General features: G+C 34.7%; 3 protein-coding genes across 4 annotated transcripts in view; all 3 read left to right on the top strand.

Moving 5' to 3' along the window:
• Positions 1 to 627: 627 nt before the first annotated feature.
• Positions 628 to 12,552, top strand: LOC126733540 (uncharacterized). Its single transcript, XM_050436874.1, has 3 exons — positions 628 to 848; positions 4,206 to 4,601; positions 10,981 to 12,552. The coding sequence occupies exons 1-3, from the start codon at positions 719 to 721 to the stop codon at positions 12,399 to 12,401; spliced, it is 1,947 nt and encodes a 648-aa protein (XP_050292831.1). The 5' UTR covers positions 628 to 718; the 3' UTR covers positions 12,402 to 12,552.
• LOC126733541 (titin-like) lies at positions 12,429 to 17,904 on the top strand. Its single transcript, XM_050436875.1, has 2 exons — positions 12,429 to 14,485; positions 17,633 to 17,904. Exon 1 carries the CDS (start codon positions 12,577 to 12,579, stop codon positions 14,440 to 14,442), a length of 1,866 nt encoding a protein of 621 aa, XP_050292832.1. The 5' UTR covers positions 12,429 to 12,576; the 3' UTR covers positions 14,443 to 14,485; positions 17,633 to 17,904.
• Positions 17,897 to 23,734, top strand: part of LOC126733538 (putative leucine-rich repeat-containing protein DDB_G0290503) — a 77,194-nt gene continuing 71,356 nt past the window's right edge. Inside the window, exon 1 of one of the 2 annotated variants that reach the window (XR_007659751.1) lies at positions 17,897 to 21,044. Coding sequence is in view for 1 of the 2 variants with exons in the window: in XM_050436873.1 (XP_050292830.1) it covers positions 17,897 to 20,923 (3,027 nt within the window). In the remaining variant the exon portion in view is untranslated. The remainder of the gene's footprint in view (positions 21,045 to 23,734) is intronic. The other variant, XM_050436873.1, reaches the window with a different exon arrangement.

Raw genomic sequence — 23,734 nt, 5'->3', positions numbered from 1 at the left:
CAACCACTCCTGGACTGTTTTGAGAACGATATGTGCTGTGGCAGGGTATAGCGTCACTCGGTACATAAGTGGTCCAGCGTATCCTCCTTAAATCTTAATGTCAAATAGCACCTTTCGAAGAATTTAAATGGGATAATGATATAACAGGAAGCCAAAGTTGCCAATACGAAAATAGAGTATTCGCACTGACACCGTGATATTTAAATGGCATTGCTGGGACGAAATGTCACGTGCGAAGCAATTTTTATTCCTTGTTTGTTTCACAAAGTATGTCGCATTTATTTCTGAAATATTAACGGTATTGAAGTACCCCATTCAGTTTCTTGGTTCGGAATAGAATTATCTTCGAAAGGGTTAAGATTAGGGATGGCCCTTGATTCGTTAGATATCCTAGGAGCTTTTATAATCCGTTGATCTGATGAAGTATCGGATATAAAGGGTGAATCACATGCCGTTCCGTAAATTGGCAAACGATGATAAATTTCCCATTAAGGAAAGAAAATGTCGAAGAGTATTCACCAGATCATCCAACAACAAATTAATCAATTAGCCAAATGATTTGAATCAAGGTGGTAAAAATAGGTCAAGTGTAACATATCACGCCCCACTTTTTTCAGGGCAATTTTTAGCTCAGTAGTGCTCGAACAATAGTCCTGTCCTCTTAGGGATATATTTTTATTAAGTGTAGTGAAATATCGAACTGTCATAATCCAGCAAAATGCCTTTCAATGTTATGATCCAGTTATGTAACATCACGAGACAAAGTAAACTTTTCCAGAGGAACTTTTACTTGCCACTGCTCAAGCCTTTGTCGCCCAAGGATGCCCTTCGGATACACGTTATCACAGGCAAGACTCTACTCATTATTCTTCCATCTTAGTTTTTATTAAATATTGTTAATAATATTAATTATACTAACAGGTAGTATCGATGAAATGTCTCATATTGTTATCGACTGAGTCACTCATATGTTGATGAATTTTAATAGTATCTTATCTTTTCTCTATTGTCTACTACTATTTACAGCTTTCTGAGTCAATGACTCACCTACAAATTACGATTAGATTGTTAATGAGTAACTACATTTCATTGGAAAATGATTCGTAGCGACACTTTGGTCGCAAAATTAATTTTTTTAAACTTTCTGATTTGTTTATTTGTCATATCTAATGCTATTTATTTCAATAGGTATTTTCTGAATTGCTTTTAAGTGAACTTTTGTTCACTTAAAAGCAATTTAAACAATCACAATATGGTTCAGAAAATTTTTATTATGCCCTTCTGAGTTATTCATAAATTGTCACTGTATTTGTTTGCTAATTATTGGGTTGTCTGTTCTTAAAAACCCTATAGTTTGATTGTGCCTCAGCAATTTTTTCTGCATCTTTCTGAGCCATTGACAATTTTTCAAGATATTTATTTTCTTTATGTTCTCTATCCATTATCCTTTATTCTTTTATGAGAATTTATTGGAGTTTCATTATTCTACTATACTTAGTGTCCAAATAACGTCATTTTTGATTCATAAAAACGACACTAGAGTTTCACTGGTAAACCTTTCTTTCCCCTTGTGATTACAGACTACAATGACTGATTTATGAGTAATTTCATATTATTTTTATTCACATAAATGCTATTTGGATTGTGACTGTGGTTGTTATATTGTTTATGCCATGGCTCTAATATGGGTAGTTTCTGAGTAATTTCATTGTATTCATGTCGTGACAATGAAAATCAGATTGCAATGAGGCACCTCTGGTGCTCTTCTAAGACATCGACAAGTTATGATTAGATTACCAGTACTCAGACTGTAGAATGAGCAATTGAATTTCATTTGAAAAATGGTTTGTAGAGACAGAATTTTTTTATTAAAACTTTCTGAGTTTTTGATAGATTTGTTTACATTTTAATTCGCCGTTTCCTTCATTGCTTTACTATAGGTAGCTTCTGAACTTAATCTTATTCATGCCAAGTTAGTTTAAATTGCATAAAAGGCACTTAATTTGCTTATGACATGACTTATTTTTCGTCGCATGTTCGTGAGCTTTGATAATTTTTTAAGATATTTATTTACTTTATATTATGCCTATTTGTTAATCTACCGTTGTTTGTTTCCATTCATTATGCCTAGTGTCCAAATCACAGATGTAAATAGCTCCGCACGGAGCTATTTACATTTTTTTTTACAAACTTCATTTTACATTTACAAACTTCATTTCATGAGGAAGCAATAGAATTTCATTGAAAAACACCGTCATAGTAAAATCGTTCTTTTTCGTGGCTCTGTTCGACAATGAAGATTCAAGTATAAAGATAAGAGAAGGTCTGAAATTGATTTTAGCTTAGAAATGTGTCATTGCTACCGTCTGAGTAATTCATATACTAGTTGTTCGTTGTGATTTTTGCTTTAATGCCCCTCAATGAGTAATTTCCTTTTATTCATTGTATGTCCTCGTAAAACGTTTTTAATAAATGGATATTTAATATATTTTCATTAAGCTTCTAGCTTTTTTACTCTATTCTGAACTGGTTCTGCGAAATTAAATCTAATTTCTTGGCAGATTTTATTGAAAAATATTTATAATCGAATGTGATTCTGAAACTTGTCATTGCAACCGTCTGAGTCATCTGCATATTGTCATGATAATTATTATTTACGTCCTATTGAACATTTTGTTCCATTACTCTACTACAAGTTCATTGATAAATGAACACTTTTATATTGATTATGGCTCAGAAAGTAAATAAAATTATCATTGGATAAGTTAGTAAATTTTATTCATGGCCAAGCATTTCAATTTCATTTTAAAAGGAGCCTTAATTTAGAATTAACTCTTTACTAATTTTTTTTAGTCATTCATAAAATTGTCATGAAATTATGTTCAGATTATTGAATAAGCGTTTCAGTTTTGTTAGTAAATGCCTCCCAAACAGGTTGTAGCTCAGAAAATTTTCTTTGAAACTTTCTGATTCATTTACAAGCTATCAACATATTTGTTTATTATTCATTCTACGTTTTGTTTCATTACAGGACTATGAGCAGCTTATAAATAACATCATTTGATGATTGATTTAATTCAATTAACAAATGCTATAACTTAGTTATGACTTATGAAATATTTGATTGCATTCTTCTATGTCATTGACAAATTGTCATGAAATGTGTGTATTTTCCATTATGCTCTCGTCGTCCATTACTCTACTATGAGTAGTATCTGAGTAATTTGTTTTTTATGCAGAGGCGATTGAGTACCAAAAAACCAAAACAAAAGGTCCTTGATCGTCGCTCAAAAATATTTTAACCAAGAAAAGACTTTATTTATTCATAAATTGCCATATTATTTGTTTACTTGTATAATTCTCTTTACTTCATTACTCTGCCATGGTTTTTTCTGAAATGATGTTCAATTTTGGAAGAAATTTGAATTCGAAGAAAAATTGTCATTCATCAAATCTATCGAAACTTCTTTGCTCTACGTTATGGTTTTTGTTTTAGTTTAAAAGCCATTATGTTATTGTTGCAAAAGGAACTCTTAAGTCAAAAGTCGCTGCCCGGGAATTACCTCTCTAAGCCACTAATCAAAATATAGACTTTTAATTAAATTAATCTCTGATCTTTGGTTTCCTGTTCTTGTACAATTAAAAACTATTAAATTTAATAATTTTTCGTGTTTCTGAGTAAATTAATCCAAACTTGATAACAGATGGCAGTCTTTAATGACTTACGTCATTAAGTCCACGGCTTGCAGACAGCATATTGAACTAGCGTAACGCCAAATCGTTGCCAGATCAATGCCGTTGCCAACATATTTTTGATTAATTTTAACGACATTCTCTAAAATTGGTTTGGATATTGAGCTTTTCAAGAAATTGAATGTCAATTCACAAGTTTCACTGAAATTTGAAGTTAAATCTTTCTGAACCATCGATCTAGAAAAAATTGTTTACTCTATGTCACGCTTTTTATTTTAGTAATCTACTAGATACATTTTCTAGGTAATTTATGGTTCAGAATATCTAAAGTAACAGATCTACTATTAGCCCCTTCTGAGGAATTGCTATATTTAAACCATCGTAACTCTTAGTTACACTTAAAAGTCATTACGCTCTTATGTAACTTCTGAACTAAAAGTTGGAAATTGGCAACTAACATAGTTTGACATTGGACATTTAGTTAATATGAGTTTGGTTTTTTCTGTTGCCAGGCAAAGATGTATTGTCGAAGGCTCTTGAGCACTGGATCCCCGTCCTGGAGGAGTATTCGGCCAGGGTGGCTAGGAAAAGACATATGCCTAAGGGGAAAGGAAAAAAACGACTTCGAAAGAAGGAATCCATGAAGTATTTGATGCCGTTCTTCGATAGCGGCATGGACAACCATGCGAAACTTGAAAACGTTTGTAACAGGAAGTCCAAGGGCCGCGGACAATGTTACACGTATTACATCCCGGAGAAGAAGTGCACCCTGGTGTTCACCCACCAGATGGAACGCGCCATTAGGGACAAGGATATCATCGATGTAATTATCGCACAGAGACACGAGAAGATTTTGGTTAAGATGCGGGATGGTACCAAAGTTGTCATGCCACTGAGTCCTTACAACGGTATGTAGAGGCTCTTAGCTTTAACTTAAATTAATTTTCTAACAGAGGTTCAAATATGAGACATACATTATTAACTGAATGAAGTCGTCCATTTGCTCAAAAAAACCTAGATTTTAAATTCTAAAGGCGACTACACAAAGTTTCGGTTATTTGAGGCCGACACTTTGTGTAGTCCCTTTTTGATTTTATATATTATTAATGACAAGTGACAGAGGGTGAATCTCAAAGAAAGAAACTCTTTCGATAGATGACCCATAGTAGCGGCACAATTTTATGTCTCAACACAATTTAAAATCTGTTTAATTTCAAAAAACCCTTAATACCAAAATTCTGATTTTACCATTAAATTAGTTAAATATAATCATTTGAAAAAGAGTACCATGTCGCTTGGTTCAGCTTTTTTTTTAATAAAAATTTTGAGAACTCTTTTCAGTATAATTTTTAATATATTCTTTTGATTTTGAGAGAACTCTTAATTCTACCACAAATTTAATTTTAACACTGAATTGGCTGGGAAAACTTAGCTGAAAAAGAGTACCATGTTGGTTGGTTCAGCTTAACTTTGTTTTTCTCTTCAGTAACATTAGTCTTACACATTGTATTTTTTTTCAAGAAATATTTGCATAATCTCTAATATTAACTTAATTTTTTCATTTCTTTTTTTTTCTCTTTTCTTCCTTTTCCTGTCTTAATTCGCACAAAAATTAAATATACATTACACATTATGTATACCTATTTAAGAACTAATAATATTCTGTTCTGAAAATCTTAAACAGTTTAAACTTATAAAAAAAATTAAATTAAACGATCATATCTTTAAAGGAAGGTAGAAATAACACAAGGCCCTCTTGGCTTCTAGCCAAAAGGGTTATTTATACAGGGTGTCCGAAATAGAACAGTCCACCCTGAAAATCTTGAAAAATAAATTGTTTAGCTGAAAACGGCCGAACACCTCAAATTTAATACTGGGGGGAGATATTTATTGACAAAAATTGCGTTTCTATAACGTCATACTCTTACCCTCCAGAACTCCAAATTAATTTTTTTAAATGGTAATAGAGGTCGAGTGATACATTCAATTAAAGTAATTTTAATCTCTACATAGCCCTATTTTAATTTTTTTTGTTTATCAATTCGTTATCAACAAATATGAATAAGGCTGTATGAGCTTAAATCTTGCGATTGTGTTGCCTGCATAATTTTTTTAAAATTATCCAGAAGTTACCTCTAACCAAGAAAAAAATGCATTCCGAAAATTCAAGTTATTTTCACAAAAATGCGGGGTCTTATAACAGTAGCACAAAGTATTTGTTTAATCTAGTCCTGGTGATATTGATAGTATTAATAACAATGGTTTATACGCTGCAAGAAAGAATTAAGTTTATGGGTCTTTATTATCAAGAAAATAAGTCTGCTAAAGCAGCAGCACGTGCTTTTAATGTAAATCATCGTAAATCATCCTTAAGTAATGGATTAGATGAGGAAGTTTCGAGAAATAAATTCAAACTAGAGAGAAACAAAATCATGAGCTTACATTACATGAGCTTAATAAAGATGATTTTGATCGTCGGATACAATTTTGTGTGTACTTTAGTGACGTTAACTCGTGAGAGAAATTTGCTTGAAGAATGCTTCGTTTAAGAATGCTGATAGGAATACCACAGGGAACCGTTCTTGGGCCATTACTTTTCTTAATCGATATAAATTTTTGATAGATATCTTACTTCAAAATGGTAAGGTGGTTTCTTATGGTGACGATACTGTGGTCATTTTGTGGGTGAAACTTGTGAAGACGTACGTGAAAAAACATCTTTAGGTTTAAGATTAATGAAAATTTGACTAGACTCTTTCAAACTTACATTAAGACAAAACCAACTACATAGCTTTCTCCCCAACAAATGCCAATCGTCCTAATTTTAATAGCATCCAGGTAAATGGATTTGAGAATGAAATAAGGGATGTACAATTTACTAAATATTTAGGAGTAATCGTCGACCAGAACCACGAGTGTTAAGATTAACTAATAACAGAGAAAGAACATGTGTTAAGATTACCTAATAACATAAAAAATTAATTCGGAAATTTTATATGATTAGGGAAATTCTAAACGAACAACTTTTGATATGTGTTTACAAAGCTCTTTTAGAGTCTTTACTGAGATATACTATAATAGTACGGGGAAGTTCTTACGAAAATGAGAACCTTAGTCATTAACATTAACTTAGTGTAAATATATACAACATTTTGCCGCTAACAGTAAGGATGATAGGGAACAGAAAAGCTTTTAGTAAGAAATGTATCACTTTTATAGCTCATAATTTCGAAAAGTTTTCAACATTCAAATTCAGAGTTTTTTTTAACTTTAGAGGAAACACTAATTGAAATTTTTTCAAATTTTATAAATATAACGTGTCTAGGTGATTTTAACATTGATATATCTAAATTAAATTACAGTCATGCAACTCAGCTTATTTCTTTGTGTGAAACTTTCGATTTGAAGCAACTTATAACGGAGCATACTCGTATGACCAACAACACTAGTTCAATTATAGATCTTATTTTTACAAATCATGTTGGCATTTTGAAATCTGGCATAATAAGCTCTACATTTTCTGACCATTTTGGCGTTTTTTGTGAATTTAATGTGACGGAGTCTATTGTACAACCGCACATTGTATCTTATAGATTCTTAAAAGATATAAACCTAAACAACTTTCAAGAGGATTTGGAGGCTGTTCCATTTCATTTAATATATAAATTCGAATCCATAGATGATAAGATACATTTTTTAAACAATAACTTACTCAAATTGTTCGACAAGCATGCTCCTATTAAAACTATAGTTGTTCGAAAAAAAAAGATTCTCCGTGGCTGACAGATAATATTAAACTATTGCAAAAATTAAGAAATAAGGCATTAAAGGGTTTTAAAACAACTAAACTGCCAGCTAAATGGAATTATTACAAACAGCTTAGAAACTATACAACAACAGCGATTAGAGCGGAAAAAAGGGCTTTTTATAGTGATAAATTTGAGAATTGTACATACAAGGACAAGTGGCGTGAACTAAGAAAAATATTGCCATCAAAGCAGAAGCAAATTCCTAAATCTTTTGTAAATACCAACAATTTTAATTCGTATTTTATAGATAGTACAAGAGTGACAAATATTGATAATTGTGATGAGTTAATTAATTTTTATGATCAGAATGCATTACCAACCTTAAATAAGTTTTCTTTTCATCCCACTGATTATAATACTATTTCTGCAATTATTATATAATATAATTATTATTATAATTATGTTACGTATTAAGTCTAAAGCATTCGGGGTGGATAATCTTAATATTACGTTAATTCAACTATGCTGTCCTTTTATTATACCCTTTATTTTACATATTGTTAACGAGTGTATTAATAAAAACTACTTTCCCAAATGCTGGAAAGAAGCCTTTGTGTTGCCATTGCCGAAAGTGCATAATCCAACAGATTTTAGTCAATTTAGGTCTATCAGTATTTTACCAACGTTTTCAAAAATTCTCGAACGCATTCTAGACTCTCAAATTCGTAGTTTTCTTAATAATAATGATATTTTACCACCTAAGCAATCTGGATTTAGAACAAATTATAGTTGTACTTCGGCTATGGCGGACGTTATTGATGACGTAATTCGGGCTAGGGATGATGGTAAGATTTCTGCTCTGGTGTTGTTGGATTATACTAAAGCTTTTGGTTACTGTTAATGAGCGTTACTGAAATTACCATTTTTTTTAATGAAGTGTGGGGCCACAATGTTAAGGACCAGAATCTGCCATGGCAGAATTCTGAATTTGTAGGCCTTTTATTTGCGTAAATTTATTGCTAGATTTTGTAAACTTGTATTTTTTTTGTTTCTTCTATGCAAATAAAAAATATTTATTATTATTATTATTATTATTCTGAATTTTCTTTCTTGATTCAAAGTAATAAAACTTCTTTTTTTTTAATTCAATGATCACGCTAATTAAGTTTTGTTATGAGTTTGAGCAAATGGTCCACAACTATATCTTATTTTAATATTAATTTATCCATTTAGTTTTTACTATTAAACTCTTACTATTATAGTTATTAGGGTACATTCAGAAATTACTTTTTCTAGGTACCTAATATAATTACAATAGTAAACATAAAAAATTTTTGTATAATATAAATATGTATGTAACAATTTAATTTTGGTAATATATTTTATGAGCATGAGTATGAGTATATATGTATGTATGCATAATTTTTTAATTATGTTAAAAAAATACACGGTGAAATCAATAGACACAACTGTCTATACTGCAGCGCCACTAGTTCTCATGTATTTCGAGAAACACATACGCAGCGACCTCAAAAATTTAATGTATGGGCTGGTATCCTGGGAGATCATATTGTTGCACCTTTTTTTATTTATACAAATCATGTTGAAAATTACTTGGAACTTCTGCAGGACCCCATCAATTCCAGAATAACTGAGTTACTTGAACAAGATGATAACCTTCTAGAAAATTAGCTGATATTTCCACAAGATGGCGCACCACCACAATATGCTGCTGCCGTTCGTGATTTTTTTTTAACAATTTCCTGGATTATGGATTGGCCGCAGAGATACCGTAAATTGGCCTCTAGGTCTCCCGATCTTACCCCTTTGGATTTTTTTTTTGGAGTCATCTAAAAACCAAACTCTTTGCACACAAAGCCTGAATTTATTGAAGATCTTCCAAATAAAATTGTGTTTATTCATATTTCTCGAGAACGAATTGATAAAATAAAAAAATAAAAATAGGGTTATGTATAGAATAAAATTACCTTTAATTCAAGGTACTACTCGACCCCCTGTTCCCAATTAAAAAAAATTACATGGGGGCTTTGAGGCTGAGAAGAAGATGTCAGAGAAACGCAATTTCTGTCAATAAGTGTTCCCCTCAATATTAAATTTACCGCGTTCGGCCGTTTGTGGCTAAACAATTTAGTTTTCAAGATTTTCAGGGTGGACTGTTTTATGTCAGATCCCAGTATATTATAACGAGCCGAAATATTTCCGCTATAAAGGGAATTCATATAGATTGTTCGTGTGCTAAACGTTAAGAGGACAATTAAATAAAAAATAATGTGATTTAAATTACCATATTCTCCGCAAGAACAGTTCGGATTATGTAAAATTTTGATTTTATGCAAATACATCGGGAACCTGCATGAATAAACTTTAATCTACCAATCAGTAATATATTTATTAGTAATATATTATCATTTTTATACCAGTGTTTTATCGGTTTATTTTCGTAAATTTCATAATACTGGGTGCCTGAGAGTTCCCCGAATCTTCCCAATATTTTGTCCACCTCTCATGTAAAATATTTTTAATCTAATAAAGTTAATAGTAAAGGAAGCGTTATTTGGTAGTAAACACATAGTGTTATTTATATAATAATTATTAATTAATTCCTTTTGGTAACCAAAACTCACCATCTTTGGAAATATTGAACGAACGTCTGTCAGTAGAAGTACATGTTTATATCTATTGGATATTGGCCATTCTAGTTCGTAATGCATAGCCTATAGAGCAAGAATAGATTTTTTATTTAATTGCAAAATTATAATTTATTGAGCTCCAACTGAAACGCCCAGTCACAATATTATCAAATTTTGTTCAATGAGTTACAGAAAGTTAACGTGGAGTGCAAGTAGAGTTATTTTCACCCCAGAAATAGAGAATCTATCCATATGTTCTCTTAAAATCTGAGAACATCCTCCTTCAGACGAGTATCGTGAAACTATTGGTATAGTTTTATATTCAAGTTCGTATAAATTTTGAGTTCTAATTTGCTCATTGTCCATTAGTGCAATTGAATTGCATAATTCAATAATTGCATTGGCTATAATGGCGGTGATTTTTTTCCGTTGCCAATCTTTTCTGTGAGAGACAAAATTCCAGAGTTTGTATATTTTAGATATTCATTGTTTTTCTGACAATTAAGAATTGTGCGAATATCTGATATTACCATTAAACTAATTAGAAAAACTTAGTTGAAAAAGAGTACCATGTCGTCAGACTTACATATATTTTTTAAAAAGTACTTTTATTTTGGGTAAGCTATTCATAGTAATGAAAGTCTGCTATCGCCTTTAAGTCAACATCTAAAAAAGATTATCATGACGATTTTGGAAAGCCTTGGTAGTATTGAATTTACCATTAAATTAACTAGCAAACCTACAGCAAAATAGTTAAGTTTAACACCATTTATGAAATTAGTTCGGAAAAAGAATTTAAATATTACCAAGGAACAAAAGTGTATTTCAAACTCTTCATTTATTATTATTCGAAACTTAATGGTCATTTATTGAATTTATCTTTCTAGGTAAAGGACCTCTTTACAGAGGCGAAGGTTGGACCCGCAAAGACATCGAGGAGTACCATCATCATGGTAGAGAAACCTTCTCTATTGCCCAACTTTTCGAAGCGAAAGAAGCAGGCATAGAAGAATGGGAGCTGGAAATGATGAGGATGGCTAACAAGCGCAAGAAAAAGATGAAAGGCGAGGATACCCGCGATTGGAAAGAGATGCTCGCGGCAACAGCTTCGAACATGGACTGGGACGCGTTCGAAGAAGAAACCAAGCAGATCGTCGAACAAGCTAATGAGCCCGTCAATGATGAGCCAATTGCCATGCAACTGGATAATATTGATAAAACTTGCGACGTTATAGATAAATTGAAAGCGGCAGGCGAAGAAGTTCTGTCCTTACTACCAACTATGCCAGAAATCCCTGAAATCCTTAAGGTCATCAAAGATCAAAGTGAGTTAACAGAAATAGCAAATATATCTGGGGCACGTGTCAATTTGAAGGCATCAGCGGAACGTCCCGGGGAACGGTTCGTTCCCGGCCAAATGGTGACGTCAGAGGAGGGAGACCTATTCGTGCCAGGACAAACGATCCTTAACGAATCCGGTGTCAAGGAGTACACGCCCGGGTTCACGGTATTATTAGACAACGAGCCCACCCTAATTCCCGGTTTGGTAATGGGCAATGACCCGGATAAATCCATGTTCCTGCCAGGCGAGTCGACTATCACCGAGTCGGGTGAATTACAGTTCGCGGCGACCGACGAGGACATATTGCCGCACGTCGACACCCCGCCCCCCGAAAAGGAGGTGGAAGAAATCGAGCTGGAAGAGGAGCAAAACAGCGAAGACGAGGAGATCGAACAGAGACCGCCCCCCAAACCAAAAAGGAAGGAGCTCACTTACGAGCGACCCAAGCGCGAGTTTAAGACGGAAAACATGGGTCCTAAACGTCGCGTCCGCGGTCCTAAAAAAGTAGCGGAACCAGCCCCTGCACCGGCACCACCAACCCTAGAGAGGCGCCCGACCATTATCATCGAGGCGAAACTGTTCAATCTACAAACCCCCACGTTTGAGAAGGATATTTTGGAGCAACAGAAGGAACGCGTCGAGGCGTTTAAAGAGAAAACTGGCAAAGAAGAAGCCAGGCTGAACAAATATCGGCTGGAATTGAGAATGAAAGCGAAGAAGATGAGAGAATCACTGCCACCCCCGCCCATATACGAGCCCCTGGAGCCGGTAAGAAAGAGTGAAAAATTACGCGAACTTGAGAAGAGCATCAAAAAGGGTCGATTCTTTGAAGCCGACCATAAGAAATACATAACCAACGAGTACACCGAGAAATTCCATTGGATAGATACGTACCAATATAAAAAAGTGTTCGACACGGTGGGGATCATGCGTCATCGTGTATGGAAACCGGTATATTCGCATTAGAAGTGTTACTAAATTCGGACAGTCGATCAGGTGACGACGAGTCGGGCAACGAGTCAAGATTCTTCGGATTCCACCTGTGCATAGAACTAATAAAAATTAGTTCACTGTCGCCGCTGCTCGACTCGCCGATCCGATCTTAGCTTTTATATAACAGTTTACAAATAGAAGCATCGACATGCCAATCAACGTCAAGATATCCCTCTGCAAGATCACTAGGGCAAGCAAGTTGTTCCAGCGCAATTACTACTTGCCCCTACTCAAGCCCTTGTCGCCCAAAGACGCATTAAGGAGAAAAATCATCACCGGGGAGAACGTTTTAGGGAGCCGCATCGAACATTACATCCCCGTACTCAAACCTCACGAAGAGAAACTTGCCGAGAAGAAACGACGTGGCAAAGGGGTCCCGGTGATTAAAAAGAAAATAAAACGAAATGAAAACATACGATATGTCGAACCATTCCTGGACGAGAACATGGAAGGGCACCCGGCGGTCAACAACATTCTGGTACGTAAACCCCGGGGGCGCGGACAGTATTATGTATATGAATGCACCGACAAAGGATGCAATCTAGTTATTAGCTACCAAATGGAAAAAGCCATCAAGGATAAAGACATTGTGGACATAACTATCGCTCAACGCAGCGAGAAAATTCTAATTAAGCTGGCGAACGGGCTCAAGGTAACCGTCCCGATAGCCCCATTCAACCAAAACTGCACCCTCTACAGAGGATCAGGCTGGACCAAGGAGCACGTGGAACAAGAACACCACCACGGCAAAGAGACCTTCTCCATAGCGAAGCTGTTTGAGGCCAAAGAGTCTGGCGTGGAAGAATGGGAGTTGGAGATGATGCGGCTGGCAAACAAACGCAAGAAGAAGGTCAAGGGTGAGGACAGCATGGACTGGAAGGCCATGATGAGTGGCTGCTTGGAAAACATGGATTGGGACAAGTTTGAGGAGGACACGAAACAAATCGTTGTCGAACAAGAGGAAACCGTCGAAGAAGAAAACATCCCCATGGAGGTGGATGATATGGAAAAAACTAGACACGTCAACGAGAAACTGAAAGAGGGCGGTGAAGCTGTGCTGGAGCAACTCCCAACTATGCTCGAGGTACCCCAGGTCATAAAGAACTTTGAAAGTGGTGAAATGGAGGAAATGGTAAACGTATCTGGGGCCAGAGTACAAATTCCTGATGGACGCTCTTGCTTCGTCCCAGGTCAGATCGTTAAAACAGACGAAAATGAAATATTCGTGCCTGGTCAAACTGTCGAACAGGAAGACGGTACCTCCGAATACACGCCTGGCATCACCGTACTTTTAGAAGGTGAACCCACGTTAATTCCAGGTTTGGTAATGGGCGAGGAGGAATCTCCAGCAATGTTCTTGCCAGGAGAATCGACTATTACAGAGGAAGGTCAACTCAAGTTCGAAGCGACCGACGACGATCTCCCACCAGCGCGTCGTCGCAGAGAGTTGACTCCCAGTCCTCCCCCACCACCGAAACCGAAACCACGCGTAATCAAGGATGAAGAAATAGTCATTAAGCGTCGTACCTTTGAGGAACCGTCAGAGCCTTTGATTAAGGAACGCGTCAAGAAACGACCTCCAGTTGAAATGAAACCTAAAGAGCGGACACCTCCGAGGGAGGTTTTCAGACCTGAGAGACAACCAGTCGAAGATCCCTTAAAGGTCTTGGAGGAGCAACGGAGATTACGTGAGGAGGAGGAAAAGAAACGGATGAAGGAACGACAGGAGGAGAAGATACTTAAGGAGGAGAGCAAGGTGATGAAATTACGCATGGAGGTTCGGAAGAAGTGCAAGGAAATGAAGATCGAGAAGCCCCCGAAGTACGAGCCATTGCAGCCGGTGAAAAAGAGCGCTAAACTGGAGGAATTGGAGCTGAGCATTAAAAAGGGCACCTTCTTCGATGATGATAAGACGAAGGATATCATCGAGAGGGCCAAAACTCAGACCAGGATGTTAAAGTATCAAAAGTTTCTGAGCTCGTACAGTTCAGATTTTGACTTTAAGCGGCACTAAGTTTAGTTTTGGTGCGGCGGCTGCTCCGGACATTTTTTATTTTGTAAGTTTTTATGGATTAAATTGTGAATGTTATAATATTAAAGTGTGATAGTCTTTAAGTTCGTGTGTGATAGACTTAAATGTGATCTGAATTATTTTTGGTCAACAGTAAAATTTTAAAATTATTTTATCAACATTTTATAGGCACACCTCCACTGCCTCCACTTGGTTCCCATTGGCTTGGTAAGAAAGTTGTTAGGGCGATGTGTACAAATTGTGCAGTGGCGTATCAGTTTTTTTTAAATTATTTTCTACTTTGTACAATACTTTTTAAAAAAAATGTTGTATTTAATATTGTTTTTTCTCAAAAAATATTCCAATAACTATAAAAATACAAAATATCCTCTTAAAAAAAAAATCAGTCTACAAATTTAGCTATTACACTTTTTTTGATGACACCAGTAGCTGCTAAGTTATAGTCAAAAATTGGTCTCACTTGGGCCTAATTTCTTTATTAGTTGCAGGAAAAATTTCAATAGTGATTTTCTCAAAAAATGTTTTGATTATTACAAAAAAAAATACAAAATTCTTTTTGGTAGGAAATCTTTCAAACTGCGATTATTACACATCTTTTTATTTTTTTTAGGCGTCAAGATAGATTTTCAAACTAGTGGTTTCTGAGTTATATAAAAAAATTGGTGTCATCTGTACCTAATTTCTTTATTACTTGCTGTATCAAGTTTCAATAATTATTTTCTCAGAAAATATTTTAATTATAGAAAAATATAAAAACTACGATAATTACACTTCTTTTGATCAAACCATTGGTTTCTAAGTTATAGACACACTAGTTGGCTTCACCTGGGTCCAATGCCTTTTTGGGTTGTAGACCTAAGTTTCAATAATGATTTTATTAGAAAATATTATAATTAGTTAGGAAATACAAAATTATTATGTCTTTGATAGACAAATATTTATTCTACAAGTTTAATTTTCATCTACAAGTTCCATTCTCATACTTTTGTCTAAACCATCGAGGTGACTGAACGACTTATGAGCCAAAATAGATATGGCTGAGAGTATTTGCCAAAATCATATTCCCAAATCCTTATAGCATTGTATCTTTTTGAATTTATATAATTTGTTAAACCTTATAAAAAAATAACAGCACGCCCATGGTTGCCTCCTCTCCCCGACTTTGATTTAGCGGTTGGCTTTTATTCGATTTTTTCTTAGATTTTGCTTTAATTCGGGAACATCGTCTAATTTAAGTGTTTTTCAGGAAGTTTACATGGCATTTGAATTTTCATGGTCTATAAGGTAATTGCAATATTTTTTCAAAAAATTAATAGAAAAAATCCATTAATTTTTCTTAAAAAATTAATAGAAACCGCGGGTTGCACAAGTTAAATAATTTTGATGATCAAAAAATCTCTGACTTAAGCCAAAAAATTAATAACCAAAGTTGTAACTGAAAGCTTTTCTATTAAAAAGATTTGGAAGAAATTTCGTTTTTGAAGAAATCCAGTTTAAAAGTTGGGGATACGAAGAATTTATAATTCTCCCATTTTGGTATATAAAAGAACAATAAACAAATATGCAATTTGGAAGAGTTTTGATAAAAAACGCTTTATTGAATTTATCTGTATTTGTAATAGTTTTTGAGAAAATTGATATTGAAAGTAATAATTACATGAATTAAATAATTTTGCACAGTATATGTACATTTATTCTAAAACTCAGAAATCTTTGGTTTTATCAACATTTGGTTAAATCATAAAAGTGTAATATTAAAGATATAGATTAGCAATTTCTTCAAAAATATTACTTTTTTTTCTCATAATTCTAATAGGTTCTGAGTAAACTGATATTGAAAGTAAGAATTGTAAGAATGCACAATGCAAATGCGAATGCAAATGCACAATTTGATCTATAAGTCAGAATCCATAAAAAAAGTATAATAATAAAAGTGATTTGTAGATTGGTTAATTTTATATAAAAATATTATTTACTGTTTTCTAATAGTTCCCGAGAAAATTGACATTGAAAGTAAGTATTCCCGAAATAAATAGTTTTGCTACGTAAATGCACGTTTTGGTCAGACACACTCAGGCCATTGGTTTTAGCAAAAAAAAATTTAATAACTAAAGTTGTACACTGGTAATTTTGATATTCATATATTTTACTGTTTTATTATTAAGAGTTATTAATAATTTATTAATTTTTGTGTCTAATAGTTTGTGGGAAAATTGACATTGGAAATAAGGATCGCACGAATAAAATAATGTTGCCCAGTAAATGCACATTTTGGTCGATAATTCAAAAACTAATGATTTTAGAGTAAAAATTATAATAACTGGAGTAATGGTAGATTGATAATTTTTACATAAAAAATATTAATTACCTTTTTCTCATAATTCTATTCGTTTCTGAGAAAATTTTCACTGAAAGTGAGGAATGGAAAAATTAAATAATTTTCCCCAATAAATGCACACTTTGGTCTATAGCTCGAAAAATAAAGGCTTTTGCAAGAAAAGTGTAAAAACTAAAAATGTACATAAGATATTTTTATACAAAGACATCACTTACTTTTTTCTCATAAATCTAATAAAAATTGACATTGAAAGTAAGCATTGCACGAATTAAATTATATTGCCCACTAAATTTTTTTTTAGTCCATGCCTCAGAAACTTACTTTAATTTAGCTTTAAAGAAAACGGGTAATTACCAAATTTTTAGATAGGCAATCTTGAAGATGAAAATTGCGAGAATTGACCTTTAATGCACATTGTGGTCCATAACTATAAACCATTGGTTTTATGGTTTTAGCAAAAAAAGTTTAGTTACTAAAATTGTAGACTGGGGATTTTCCTATAAAAAACATTTTTTGGTATTTTCTCGTAATTCTAGTCATTTCGAAGAAAAGGGTGTTATAGTTGAGGTGGAGAATAATTAAAGTCTTAAAATGTACCTTTTTCTTATGGGTTCTGACGATCAATAATTTTAGAACAAAGCTTCCAGTCTCAAAAAAGTATCAGTTCCCCTCCACCATCAGTCCTCCCATCTTCTAAAACCAAGGGAAGCCAAAAATAAAGACCCAACTACGCTATTTGGCTTCACTTTAAACAATGTCACATACAGGAAAATAGGGTCATTAGTACATAACCGCTCCAAGAATAAACCAGAGTTTTTTTTTTTTTAATTTCAGATCAGCCGACGGCACACATACAGTTTTTTAGAAGGGGGATTCCATCCAGCAGAACTGCCGCTGCGACGCCGGTGATCCAGTAATAGACGAGCGCCGCGACGGAATTCATCACGCACATCTCGACTCACCACGAACCTAAAATTCCGAACGAAAAATCCGCTTCTATTTGTAAACAGTAGTTCATTCGCCTATTTGTTTAATTTAAGTTTATTTTTTAAGTGTTATCATAAGAACCGGAAAAAGTTTTAAATAAAAATCTGTAAAATGGTCAATTACGTGCTTTCTTTCTGCAAAATCACCGGGGCGAGTAAAATATTCACTCGGAACTTTTATTTGCCTTTGCTTAAGCCTTTGACCCCGAAGGACGCGTTGCGCACCCTCAGGATCACCGGGAAATGGCTGCTGGGCGCCAAATATCAGCACTACATCCCTGTGCTGCGCAATCATCGCTTCAAAACTAAATCGAAAGCTAAAAAGCACAAAACAATGGACGATTTCACTTATATGACCCCTACCTTCGACCCAGACAATGAGAACCAAAAAAGACTTAAAAACATCCTGGACAGCAAACCCAAGTCCCCTGGACTATACGTTTACACTGTCGAAGACAAAAAATACAATATAGTCTTTGAGGCGGCCTTTGAATTAGCAGTCCAGGACGGTGACATCATAGACGTCCTGGTATCTCAAAAGAACGACAAAATCCTAGTGAAAACCAAAGACTTCAAAAAAGTCCCCCTAGAAATCCAGTACTACGAGCCAAACGGACAACCCCTCTATAGTGGTCAAGGCACCACCACTAAGGAAGAAGAAAAATTTCATCACCATGGCAAATACACTATGGGCCTCGCCAAACTATTCGAAGACAAAGAAATGCAAGAAGAAAAGTGGGAGGAGGAAATGAAAAAAATTCTGAAAAAGCGCAAGAAGCACAAGTGGGAAGGCACTAAAGCTTTTAAGGAAATGATGAAGCAGATCATGCGTAAATTCGACTGGAAAAAGTTCGAAGAAGACGCCAAGAGGGTAATCGATGACATTGACGCTCCGGTCACAGAAACCCCAATTGCCATGGAAATCAATGACCTGGAAGCTACTAAGCATGTCAATGAAACCCTTAGCCAACGCGAAGAGTTGCTCGATCAACTTCCCACTCTCAAAGACATACCTGATATCATAAAAAATCTCGGGCAAGCCACTTTAACTGATTTGGAAACGGACAGTCGCACCCTCAAAGGGGCCAAAGTCACCCTAGCATCTGGCAAAGAGTGCTTCATCAGTGGCCAAATGGTCCATACGGAAGACGGGGATGTATTTGTGCCAGGCCAAACTATCCAGAACGAGTTCGGAGCTGAATATGCTCCTGGCATTACCATCAACATTGACAGCAAGCCCACTTTGGTCAATGGATTGATTATGGGAGATGAACAGAAGGACCCATTGTTTTTACCAACCCAATCGACTATAACCTCTGGCGGCCAGTTAACTTTTGCCACAGCACCAGAGGAACGCCCTGCACCTGAACCTGAAGAACAAAGACAAACTAGACGGAAGAAACTTTTAAGGATCATCAGTGTAGTACCAGAAGAGAACGAACAAGAAGAGATCAAAGAGTGCATCGAGGACATCATGAAGGAAAGCGGCGTAAGTGATTTTGAGAATATCGAGATTATTGTGGAAAGTGTCAATGACCAGAGCTCCTCTTCTGACGAAGATGACACCGTCAGTAGTGAGGAGCTCAATCATGAAGAGTTGGATATCGAAGCCATCCATCTCAAGCAACGCCAGGAGCTTGAGAAACTAAAAATGATTCTTCAAGACGATGGTATGAATGACCTGATAAGCAGCTTAGAAGAGAAAAAGCTGCTATTAAAAAAGAAACTGGAGGAGCTTAGGAAACTCAGTATGATATCTGAAAGCAACTTGATCTCTTACGTGGATGATAGTGACGCAATGGATGCTGCCACTAAAATAACTTCTCAGGATATCAAGAAACTCTCAGAGGTTTTGATAGCCATTACCAGAAGGACAGCTAACTTCAGAGACAGAAATGGCATTAGGCTAGAAAACATTAACCTGGATGTTAACATAAAACCCACAGAATGGGATGAAAAATTCAACAAATCCTCCATGAAGCTAAAAGTTTTACTTAAGACAGCTTTGGTAGCTGCTAATGACGTTTATAAGAACCGTCCGAAAGACCAAGTACTTGCTTTGCATTCAATAGTTGATATCCTTGAAGATTCCTTGAAGTCTGACCCTAAGCTGCTTGGAGAACTTTTGAAGCTTTTGGAGACCTCCACGGACCGCTTGGAGGTATGTGACACGGTTCTTAAGCAGCTTACTCTGGATATATCACATACAAAAGTGGCGTGTTTAAAGAATCTAACCCAACCAAACTTAAATTTGCAAGATTGCCTTAAGAACTTGGATAAAATTATTGAGGATGGCATCATGAATACCTCGTTTACAAAAATTGTAAAACTATGTCCAGAAATAATCCAGGACTTATCAAATACCATTAAAATACGTAGCAAGGGGGTTATTGGAGAGGAGGCAGCCATGGAAATTCTACAGGACAGCATAGTGGCCACCACAAGAGCCTTGATGGAAAGCAACTTTGAAGTACTTCTTTCCAAGAAGGAAAGCACCGTTCTAGAGTTTATTGAGGAGGCACTGAGCTTTGCTAAAGCTTTAGATCTGGAGGACGTAGTTGAAAACTTATCTAAACCAAAAACAGCTCTTAACAATCTGGAGGAATGCTCCATAGAGATGCTTAAAAGGATGACCCTCATAAGACAACTGGCCGAAAAAGACTACTCGCTAAAAACCGCCATAAGCAGGATCAAAAAGAACCCGGAGTGTGCCAGATCGGATCCCAGAATCAGACAATTGATTAGAGAGAGTGCCATCGTGATGTCTGAAATGGCTCCCCTGAGGAACTCTCGGGACATCCCGTACGATATGATGAAGAAACAAAATCTGCTCTCTATCGAGGACTTTTTGATGCGAAAAATGCGCCTGGACGTGCCGGTGCTGGTGTCCAGAGGCACCTACCAAGCGGTTATTCCGAAGGAATCGGCTCGGGGCGTATTGGCAGGTCGCGTCCCTTATATCCTGATCGACGAGTCGGGCGTGACGAATTTCAAGCCGATGCACATGTTATCCTCAATAAACGTTAATAAAAACCGCGAAAAACGAATCGAGGACTATCTGAGCGGGGTGCGGGAACGTTCGAAATCCATAGACTTGAATCAGGAGGACTCGCGGACTTATTTGCAGGCGAAGAGCAATGTAAGGAGGTTAAGGAAGGTGCTGGGTAACACCAGGAAAACTGCATGATCGTGTCGTTTCTTGTAAATAACATTTGTATGTGTTGAATCTGTGTGGGGGAGAGGGAAGGGGTACGATCGCAGTAAGTAATTGACGTATTTTAGAGGTTTATTGAGGCACTTTGGGTTGGGGCTGCACTTTGTTTAATTTGCTTACGGCTTCTGTGTTGTTTTGGTTTGTAAATTGGCGTGTTCGGTAATTTGGGAAAAACACATTTCCTGAGTCAGCGTTTCCGAAAATATCGGAGAGAGCCAGTTCAGGTGGGCGGTCGGGATTTTTATTTTTAGGCTGTTTAATGAGGTGTTCGGTAATTTCCTTTAAATGTAATTTTAGGTGAGAAATAATTTTGGGTAAATTTGAATTTTTCCTTTTGGTACATAAGTTGGCATATTATTATTAGGGACAATTCAACACAATTTTGGTCTGAAGGATGGCATAATAGATTTATCATGAAATAAGATTTATCATTGGAATATTGAGCAGAAGGTAAGGGAAAAAAAGTACCACTAATCATAATAAGGTTTATTATAATTTGTGTATGATTAGGAATATTATTACAAAGACGGATTTAACCGTCTTTGTAATAGGTTTTCACTAACTTTTTTGTTAGTGGAAACATAACAAAAAAGTTGATGAAAATATACCTATGGGAGGCTCTCTTATGCTTAAATTTCAGAATTTTGGGATAATAGTTAAAAATAAATGGAATGAATATTCCAATAGAAAATCAGAAAATATAATTAGAATATTCAACAAAAAGTAGCTGAAAAAGAATATTATGTCGGCAGGTTTTGTTCAGTTTTTAAGAAAACTTCATGATTTTGGAGCACATGGTTAAGGTTATCGAATTAAATTTTATATAAATAAATAATATGTAATATAGAAACAAAATAAATATATAACGTATAATTATTGATAAGTTAATACATATTCTTTTAATAATTTTTTTTAAATATACTGAAATTAGTTCCAACAAGATTATTTATATGAAATAAAAACAATAAAGGATCCCACACTGTACAATGTGAAGACTATATTTAACAGAAATAATCAGAAATATTATTCTCAAAATAAACACATTGTAGTCTGTTACTCAAATAAGATCTAAACCCTATACATTCTCTCTTGGTCTAGTCTTATATAAATAGTCTTATTGTCAATTTATCTAATAGTATGTCTCTGCTAACTATTTGAAATGCTTTTTTAAGTCCAACATCTTAGCTAAAACAAATTAATTATCATCAAAAGTCTTCACAAAAACATCACATATGCTTAGAATTACCGACCCACATGAATGATCCGCTTTAAAACCTCAGTGAAACCGCACTAAAATTTTGTTTCTAATACAAAAATTCATCACTTGTTCTTCAACATGAACTTCTCGTAGGCAGGAGTTAATCACAGCTCTTGGTATTTTGCACCTTAGGACCTAGTAGCGCTGTAGATGCTTCCCAGGAATCCGGAAAGATTTAGAGAAACCATTTTGTTAACAGTTATTGAGTCTATTAAAACATCTGTACTTTTGAAAAAATATTTTTTGAAGTTATCTGCTATAGTTTGTCTTTAATTATAAAAAAACAAGTTTTTGAGGTAATAAATATTTTTTTTCCTGGAATTATAGTTTTCAGATTTATTTTTATTATCATCAATAATTTTACAATAATAGTTATTCGTTTCAATTCTTATTTTAGAGCTAATTAAGTTTCGGATGTTTTTGTATTCATTTTATATCATTTCATATACTGCTCTTCTGTGAAGCATGTTTCTATCTTTCAATAGTTCTCTAACATCCTCAAATTATCCATTTTTCATCATTATACTTAAGACTAATTTCAATCTTTATTTTTGGAGACATTTCATTACACACATCATAAAAAGAAGGGTTGGGCAAATCAAAATTAAAATCACTAATGAATATGTTTGTTCCATCAAAACTGCTGAATATTTGGATACATATTTAGAATAATCCTCAAAAAATTTAGCAGATTCATTTGCGAAACACGCATCGAAAAGTTTTGGTAAGAAGTGGTAAAATTCTTTTGTGATAATTAGTTTTATACTTACTGCTTTTTTTTTTAATTAGAACCATTACCCCGTCAGTCCTTCTATTTTATATAAATAATTGCTGAATTTGGTAACCATCTATTTTTAATTCTATCCCAGAATTATCATCAGTTTCCGACAAAACAATAACTTGAGTTTCCAATCATATAAGTCAAAGTCAAAATGTGCTTTATTTATTTAAAACAATAAATTGTTGTTTACAAAGCCAATAAAAATAATTTACCTATAAATAATAAAACAGACGGCACTCTACAAATAATATACAACATAAGAAAACACACAAACATTATTATTAAAATTATTATTATAGTTATAATTTATTACTCTTTGGTACGTTCCTTGCTTGAGTATGCGTCTGTAATTTGGTCCCCTTATTATGATTTTCATATTGAACGCGTTGAGGCTGTACAAAGAAGATTCTTAACATCCCTTGTTTATAGAGCTAAAGTTAATATTTTTCGTAATTATTACATCAACTGAGGAGTGTCTTTTCAAATGGGGATATCTACATCTTATCTTTTTTTCCAGGAAATCAAAAAAACTGTTAGAACAAATACGAAAATATTTGCGGATAAGTGGTTTTACTGTTTAGAAAGTACATAAACCTACTATTAAAATACAATGTTCAGAAAAAAATCATGCCTTTTAATTTTGATGTTAGAAATTTCCAAAAATGTAGAATATCCTCTTTTGAAAAATCCATTTCAA

Source organism: Anthonomus grandis, chromosome 2, assembly GCF_022605725.1.
Source record: "Anthonomus grandis grandis chromosome 2, icAntGran1.3, whole genome shotgun sequence".
NCBI classification, from domain to species: Eukaryota; Metazoa; Arthropoda; class Insecta; order Coleoptera; family Curculionidae; genus Anthonomus; species Anthonomus grandis.
The sequence above is the reverse complement of the archived record's forward strand: the minus strand, read 5'-3'. Positions and strand labels throughout refer to the sequence as shown.